Below are 9314 nucleotides of genomic sequence, written 5' to 3' on the forward strand. Positions count from 1 at the left end.
AAAACCCAGAAACTGTCACTGAGTATAAATCACTCTTAGTTTGATTACAGTGATAGTTAAGGTTAGTTTATAGATATGTGGACTTTATTTCTGGCCACTAGATTGAAAAGAGAAAAGTATATCGAATGGTGGTGGGGATATGATGGTGACGTGAATTTATGGCCTTGTGTTCGTAGGTTTCAAGTTTGAAACTTTGCTGAAGAAACACAGTTTTTTATATCACTTTATTTCCAACATTTTTATTTGTCTTTATTTCATATATCTACTATATATAACATATGTTTTTTTTCTTTTTATTTTGATATCCATATTTATATATATTTTTTTTGATAATTTTAATTTATACTATAGATTATGAATTGTGAGTTTTAAGAAATAAATTGTGGATGGCTAAACATGTTGAATATAGATGGTTGAGAGGCAACATGCAATCGAAATTGTTCATACAGCTTCTTTAACAATCATGTAGTTATCTGCTTGTTTCCGATTTAAACCAGAAAGAAGTATAGACAAGGTTTTTAATTTTACAAGAGATTTCGTGGACAAAGTTTTGTGGACGAGGTTTTGTGGACGGGATTTTTAATTTTACAAGAGGTTTCGTGTATTAGGTCTTGTGGACGAGGTTTTTAATTTTGCAAGAAGTTATGCGTTTGAGGTTTCATAATATAAGTCACTTTTTGATAATTTAAAATTTTAAAATTTATACTATGGCTAGATTAATTGTGGACAAGCTTTAAAAAATAATTTGTGGATGGAAAATTGTGAATGGCTAAACATGTTGAACATAGATGATTGAAAAGCAACTTGCAATCAAACTTGTTTATACAACTTTTTTTACAATCATGTAGTTATCTGCTTGTTTCTGATTTAAACAAGAAAGAAAGTATACACAAGATTTTAATTTTACAAGAGGTTCTGTGTACGAGGTTTCTTGGACAAAGTTTTATGGACAAGGTTCTGTGTACGAGGTTTCGTGGACAAAGTTTTATGGACAAGGTCTTGTGGACGAGGTTTTGTGAAAACATTTTGAGAAACAGCTCTAGAACCAAACAAATGCATTTGAGAAAGTAACAACACAACCACATATGCAGAATCATGTAGTTATCTGCTTGTTTTCTGTTTTAAAAAAGAAAGAAAGAATACACAAGATTTTAATTTTACAAGAGGTTCTGTGTACGAGGTTTCGTGGACAAAGTTTTATAGACAAGGTTCTGTGTACGAGATTTGTGGACAAAGTTTTATGGACAAGGTCTTGTGGACGAGGTTTTGTGAAAACATTTTGAGAAACATCTCTAGAACCAAACAAATTCATTTGAGAAAGTAACAACGCAACCACATATGCACATACACAACTTATACAAAAATCTAAAGCTTTGATGTTTTTGTTATTCAGTTCAAGGCTCAAAATAACAGTGTTTGACCCAAAAAATATAGAGTTGAGCAAATGATAGCACAAAAGTACACGTACATACAGAACTTAAGCAATAAATAGCTTGTACCAAAAACCTATTTTTCAATGTTTTTCGTTATTGAGTTCAAGGCTATTTTCTTAATCTGGAACTGATTCCACATCCACTATTTCAGGGATCTTTTCCAGCGCTCAATACCCATCTTAATCGTCATAACAGAACTTGGCATGAACGCATGTTCCCCACTATGTCACTCGAACAGTATTGCCATCAGTCTATATAATTCTTGAGATCTTCATCACCATGAATTCCGAGTTAACTCAGGAAGAACGATTCGAGTTTGCGGAATCCATTGTTGAGTTATACAATTAACACCTCGGAAAGCTGATCCTCAATCCATATTCCACACGCCACCAGAAATCGTCTGGTTTGTCGTCCGTCGATATTATGCAAAAGATGAGATCTTGGATTTTCACTAAAACCAGAACTTGGAAGTGCGTGAAGAGAGAGATAGTCTTAATTTGTTCTTTTTAATTTTATTTTCAGCCATTTAATTAAAGAAAAAGTAAGAAAATTAAAGTTTAGTTGAAGGACAAAACAGACAAACAACAAGCATAAAGTGTGCTACAAGCACAATGTGCCTGTCAATGTAATTGAAAAGATGAAATGTGTCTTCCAATGTAATTTTCTCTTTATCTTCATCTCCAAGTATTCTCTCATTTTGCTGTCCGCAAGTTACATTGTACCAAATGACAGTTATTAAAACACCGTAGATAAAAAATATCACTATCAAAGAGATGCATAGCCACAAGTAAAAAATAATAATCAATGATAGGCATCTCCCACAAAAGCTACCAAGATTCATGATTGTTCAATCTTCAAATCTTGAAAATAGTTTCATCCTTTTGACCTAATTTTCTGATATACATGATAAAACCTCCTGATGTTGTCAAGACGTCGTGGCAGTCGTTGTGATTCAAAGGTACTGGGAAAGGTACAACCCGACATTGATAGTATAAATCATGAGAGACAAGTACTTCAGATTTAAGACGATCGTCGCGACATTTAAAGTAAACCGTACCGTTCAGAGTCTCAGTACGGAGGAAAAAGACTAGAATAGAGCAGTGAACGATCTTTGAAGTCCAAACCCCTGTCTCAGAGGAATAAATACACATACTCAAACTACACGAGATATTATATTTTGTTTTCAGTGAAGCTAACCTAACAACTTTGAAGTCCAAAACGACACCATCCTTGTCTACACGAGTCACTAAACCAACCACACGAGAGTTAACATCTGTCGGAGGGATTTTGACCCATTGTTGTAAAACTGGATTGCCCACATAGCAGCTATAATCATCAGAACAATGTCTTTCAAGCAAAACCAAACCGTTGGAAGAAGCCGTATAGTATTGAAGAGAAAGTGGGATGTAAGAAGCTAGAGACTTGGGAAGATCCCATGTCTTGCATCCATGGAACCCTATCAGTTCTTTTCCTTCGCATGATATTAGAGACCAAGCGGGAGAGGAGTTTTTGTGGAGAGACACGAATAGACGTCGAAAATACACGGACTCGAGTGTTGATTTCCATGTTTTGCTAACGGATTTGAATCGAGAGATGCTTCTCAAGGGTAACCTTGCTAGAATCTCTGCTAGTATCGCCTCTGGGAGTTGTATGGTGCTTGTTAAGGTTTCCATTGAACATCTACGATCAGGTTTTACGGTTTTGGGATTAAATGAATTTTCTATTTGTTAAAGCGTATATATATATATATTGTGGAAGCACCGTGACCTAGTGGTTAAGGTTTAAAGGTTTCTACACCCAGGTCTGGGGTTCGAATCTCAGGCTATACAATCTCTTGTAGATTGCGCTTTATAGAGGTCCATGTTTCAATTCCCGAAGAAAGCGATTTATTAAACAATCATGCAAACTACGGAAGAAAAGCTTACAAGAGATCTTCAACATGGTGCAAGTAAATCTGGGCAGGCGTAGTAGGACGGCTCAGGTGATGCAGTTAGGCATAGATCCTTATAAGGCAGGTAGTATTGTCGGTTGTCGAATCGTCTATGTAATCTTTCTCATAATTGTAATATCATAATAAATCAGCTTTTAAAAGAAAACATATATATATATTTAGAAATAAAGAAAAATATTGTTTTGTACACATACCCCAATCATACATATATTGTTCCTAATAGACCCCTTTGGACGAGATTGGCTCAGAGCCTCAAACACTTGATAATATATGAAAAATGATTGAAATCTGGTTAATTTTTCTTTTGTATTTTTTTTTCATGTTTGATGTTTATCTAATCTATTAATTTAGGGTCTTATTTTAATCTACCATTAATGAGTCATAGTAGGACCACTTAAAAAATTAGTTAATATGACAAATTTGATTATTTACATTAATAATAAACCAACTATAAATTTAAATATTTTTTAATTATAACAAAATCTGTTGAAAAAAAATCTAACAAAATCTTACTTAAAAATTTAAATATTTTTATAAAATAACATATTAATTAATGGGCTTTTGCAAATATGATTCAAAACTTGAAGTCCAACAAAAAACTAACCCTTGTTTTTTTTGGAACTTTGACTTGCCTCTTTCACCTCTAAAGTTCAGATTATTCACGAAAATGCCATCACTTTTTTTTTTTTTTTGAAAATGCTTATTTTACTCTATCACTCTCATCTTTCTCAAGTATTCACAATATTGTCATTGCCTTCAATACACCAACCACCATGAACAACCAATTTGAAGCTCTTAATGCACCTAAAAAATCGATTTACACTCTTTCTTTTTCAATTTTTATGAATAAAAAACAAAATCTCTTTACTTTCTCTCCATATTCATCCAAAAAAACTCAAGATTTTGATTCTAAATTTTTTATGGTTCATAAAGCCATTGAAGCTTAAGATTCTTGGTGGGTCACTTTTGTTTAAGATTCTGGGTGCTTGGAGAAGACTTTTGTGTGCTAAAAAAGTTATCTCACTGGTTGAAACTGTGAAATTAGTTTTTTTCCAGATCTGTTCGTCCAGACGACTTTCGGGTAAGTCGTCTGGCTGTAGACGACTTACATGGAAGTCTTCTGGTCAATGCAGAGGTTAATTTTGCAATTGACTTTTAATTGTGTTTTTCTAGACGACTTACATGGAACTCATCCATCTTTGTTTGTTAAAAAAAAAATTGAGACGACTTCCATGTAAATCGTATAAGGTAAACAGGTTAGTTTTGCATTTGACCGGATTGTGTCAGAATTTGACTTTTCCTGAACGACTTCCATGTAAGTCATCTCAGGTTAGTTTTGCAATTGAAAAATAAAACAAGAAAATTTAGTTTTGTCTAGACGACTTACACCGAAGTCGTCCATCAGACAACTTCCACGAAAGTCGTCCATGATTTTATTCCAAGATTCTGATCAAACCTTCCTTATCTTGGACGACTTCCATATAAGTCGTCGGACGGACGACTTCCGTGTAATTCGTCTAGAAAAAAATATTTTTTTTTTGTTATTTTTCAATTGCAAAACTAACCTGAGACGACTTACATGGAAGTCATCTAGATATAATAAAATATTGAGTTTTTAATTTTCTACTGGACGATTTACATGTAAGTCTTCCAGGAAAAGTCAAATTTCTGACACAATCCGGTCAAATGCAAAACTAACCCATTTTCCCTAGACGACTTACATGGAAGTCGTCTCGAATTTTTTTGTTTAACAAACAAAGATGGACGACTTCCATGTAAGTCGTCTAGGTTAAAAATCAATTGCAAAACTAACCTAAATGAACGAAGTCGTCTGCGTCACTGTTTAATAAACTTTCATTTTCTCTAAAACTATAAAGACTTTCTAATTTTTTTTGTTAATTCATGTATATTAGTCAATATTGGGATTACTGAATGAAATTTATAACTTAATTGGTGATATTTATAAGGTTACCAACATTCATGCTTAGTAAAGTTTCTAGCTAATTGAGAAGACTTCCGTGTTAGTTTTTGTAAATTTGTTAAGTAATTTTAAGATATGTTTATTTAATTTTCAAAAGTGTTAAGTAACTTCAAGAATATCAAGTAACATGGTTTAATGTGTCTTCTCAGATCATAAGATATACTTTTTACTTATGTATCTAATGAAAGTGTTCTAGCTTTGAACTTATGTAATGTTTTATGTTTTGTGAATTTGACTAAGTTTTCTTGAGAATTATTCTCCCTTTGTTGTAATAAATTTAATTAATTTTTTGTGTTATTGTGTTTTGCTATTGAAGTTGTATCAATAATTTCAATTATGTCAAATAATTTTGGCAAGATAATGTCGTGGAAAATGAACATATTTACCAAATTTTTTCATTAATATCTCTTCAAATTTTCAAAAAAGTCACAAATAAAGGAGTACATATGCAAATCACAAAACATACCACAAACAAAACAATTATAGATCATTCCTCTACAAGGACAAGCTTAGACTCCACTTGATATGGAAGAAGACCCCGTCATAAGACTTCCTGGAAGTCGTCTGGAAGACTTCTTTGAAGTCGTCTGGAAGACTTCCTGGAAGTCTTCTAGCGCATTGTGTTTTAAAAGACTTCTGAGAAGACTTCCCATAGGTCTTCCAAAGTCTGATCCAGATCTGAAAAACATGTATATCAAATCTAGATCCGTAAAACCTTCATATCATATCAAAAAACGTTCAAATGACTTAAAACAGAGAAAATGAGTGGAAAATTAGATAAACATACTTTTATAGAACAAACAAAGTACATATCCAAGTGGAAGATGAGAACCATCTGATTAAAACTTGCAACAAATAGATAGATTAGTGAGAAAGACATGAGACAAAAATAAAAATTTCATATAAAGTTTAGTGTTTTCAATTCAAAGAGATTAGAGTGGGTTTGGAGAGTTTTAGTTTGGGAAAAAGTATGAATCTTATGCAATATGAGGTTACAAAATGAAGAAAAATCAACCTAAGAACTTACCAAAACGCTCAGATCTATTATGAAAGGGAGACATGAGAGAAGACTCCGTCAGAAGACTTACTGGAAGTCGTCTGGAAGACTTCCTGGAAGTCGTCTGGAAGTCTTCTAGCCCAGAAGTCTTCCAGATCTGAAAAACCTGCATATCCAAATCCAAATTTGAAAAACCTGCATCTCCAAAAACGTTTAAATGGCTTAAAAACAGAGAAAATGAGTGGAATATTAGATATATCTACCTTTATAGAACACACAAAAATACATATCTAAAATTAATAAATCTACCTTTAAATGAGTGGAAGATGAAAACCATGTGATGCAAAACCTGCAAAACAAGATAAACTAGTGAGAAAGACATGAGACAAAAACAATAAATTGATATAAATTTTGGTGTTTATAATTTCAAAGAGATTAGAGAGAAGTTGGAGAGTTTTAGAATAAGGAACATACCATTTTTGTTGCAGCTATTTGAGAGGAGGATAGAGAATGTGTAAATTTTTTTTTATATATGGAGACAAAAATTCCAATAAGGTTAAATATTTTCGATCAGAAGACTTACTAGACGACTTACTTGTAAGTCACCCAGAAGACTTCAATATTTTTAGCGGAAAACTAAACTATTTTTAGCGGGAAACTAAAATATTTTTAGCGGGAGCTAGAAGACTTCCCAGGCGAATTACATGTTACTCGTCTAGACCCTTAACATAACCCCTAAACTAAATTAACTAACTAAACACTTCATAAAATAAATTAAACTTAAAAAGTGTTTACTATACACAGAAATAATCACATGTAGATAAAAATTTAATTTTTCAAAAAAACATTTAAGCTTTCCAAAATCTACCCTAAGAATACATACAATACTACAACATATGTTGCCAAACCCTAGACCAAAGAATATCATGATTCAGTACTTTCACTCATCTATGTTGAAAACAATTAAATTTTATTATATCTTAATTTATATCACTTAAAACTGTTTATAATTACATGATTTTATTTTTTTGCTTATCAAAATATTTTTTACAAAATTTGTAAATTATTTTTAAGATCAACTATACCAGACGACTTCCGTGGACGTCGTCCAGAAGACTTAACAGAATCTCGAAAGACTCAGAAGACTTAGCGGGGATATATTCGTAAAAATGAGTTCTGTTTTTTTATTTGGTCACAAGGGGTTGGCTGTTATTTCACAAGGCTTTTGGGTTACTTTTGCATTTGATTCAAGTTTGGGTATACTTTTGCAATCAAAATCAAGTTTTGAGTCATATTTGGTAAGTCTCCCTTAATTAATTTCGTAATTATTAATATAATATTTTTGTAAATCAGTGTTAACTAAAATTTTATCATGAAAAATAAAATAAAAATTATATACCTTTTTATAAATTCTATAATTATATTCGATATTACATAAAAATAGAAGTGCTATATTAATTAAATATGACAAAATTATATTAAATAGGTAAATTAACAAATTTTAATTTTTAAAAATGGTTTCATTTAATATTTTTCTCATTCATCATTAAAATGGGTTCGTAAATTATATAATATATTTATACAAAAATAAATTTATTAACATAGGTTAAAATTTTATATCTACAACTATATATTATCTTTTTATTTATTTTGAAATTCTCAACAATATATTGCTTAAAATGTTTATATACAAAAATATAATCGTATATAATAACTTTTTGTTCATATACTATTTAAAAAAATACGTAATTAGAAAACTATGAGATTTTAGTAATTCATTTAAAATATTAATCACAAATCAAATTGTAATTATAATTTTTTTTTCAATTATAACAAAATCTGCTCAGAAAAGTTTAGAATATATTACCAAAAATTCAAATCTTTTTTTATAAAATAATGTATTAAAGTAGTAACAAAAACATATTCAAAATTCATGTAATCTTCCAAACTTAAAAATAGTAGTGCAATTTTATAAAGTTTTCTTGACAAAATATAAGATTTTGAAAATAAATATTCAAACTCAAAATGATAATATTTCAAATTTTACAAAAGATAAAAAACGTAGATAATAAAGAATAACTTTTTGAAATGACCACAAATAAGTAAACTATATATGTTGTAAAAATTAAGGCAATCTAATATTTTAAAATTTTAATTAAAAATGAAAAGAAAACTTAATATCATAACATCCAAAATATATATATCAATAAAATTTACTAAAATAATTTTATAGATGCTACTATGTAAAATAATAGTGCTATATTACATTGTTCTTAATATAAATCCCGTACAATACTAAAATAATATATATTAAAGTATATTTTTAAAAGACATGTAAATATAAATTATCTTAAACATATTTCATTTCTATAATAGAAATAAATAAATTTTAAAAATATATTATAGAAAAATGTATAAATTAAAGAAAAAAACATATTTTAAAGGAGGTTATCTATTTGATTATTTCATATTGTTATTTTATTGTACCTAACATGAAAATATATTAATAAGTAATAAAAATAATAATAAAGTAAAATGTATTAAACAAATCACTATATATTAATAATGCCGAATAAAAAATATAAACAATAATATTATAGAGCTACACAATACATAATACTAAAATAGAAATTATATATTTAAAACATTTGTAATAATAGTAAATATATTTATAAAATGAAAAAATATTCGCACGGACGTGCAGATCGGGTTAAAATCTAGTTTTTCTTTTTAAAATATTCTCAGTTCCAACAACCAAACTCTTATCTCTATGGACATGTGGCAAGAAAGAAGACAATTCAGCATTACGTAAAGAGCTCTTCCGAGTAGAAGCTAGGAACTGTTCAGAGAATCAACAAATGATCAAGCTAAACATACGAACCGGCAGATTAGTATTACATTGACTTAAGTAGGCTTGTCAATGCCTTCCTTGTTAAATGTTCAAATACTTTT

General features: G+C 30.0%; 1 protein-coding gene across 1 annotated transcript; it reads right to left on the reverse strand.

The window, feature by feature from the left end:
• Positions 1–1362: 1362 nt before the first annotated feature.
• Positions 1363–4087, reverse strand: LOC106384711 (F-box protein At3g26010-like). The gene has a single exon (XM_048751421.1). The coding sequence runs from the start codon at positions 3104–3106 to the stop codon at positions 2288–2290; it is 819 nt and encodes a 272-aa protein (XP_048607378.1). The 5' UTR covers positions 3107–4087; the 3' UTR covers positions 1363–2287.
• Positions 4088–9314: the final 5227 nt, after the last annotated feature.

The sequence above is a fragment of the Brassica napus genome, chromosome C3 (assembly GCF_020379485.1).
Source record: "Brassica napus cultivar Da-Ae chromosome C3, Da-Ae, whole genome shotgun sequence".
Classification (NCBI taxonomy): Eukaryota; Viridiplantae; Streptophyta; class Magnoliopsida; order Brassicales; family Brassicaceae; genus Brassica; species Brassica napus.

Bases quoted from the DNA above. Each gene is read 5' to 3' on its own strand.
- LOC106384711 (XM_048751421.1), bottom strand. From the start codon at position 3,106: ATGGAAACCTTAACAAGCACCATACAACTCCCAGAGGCGATACTAGCA.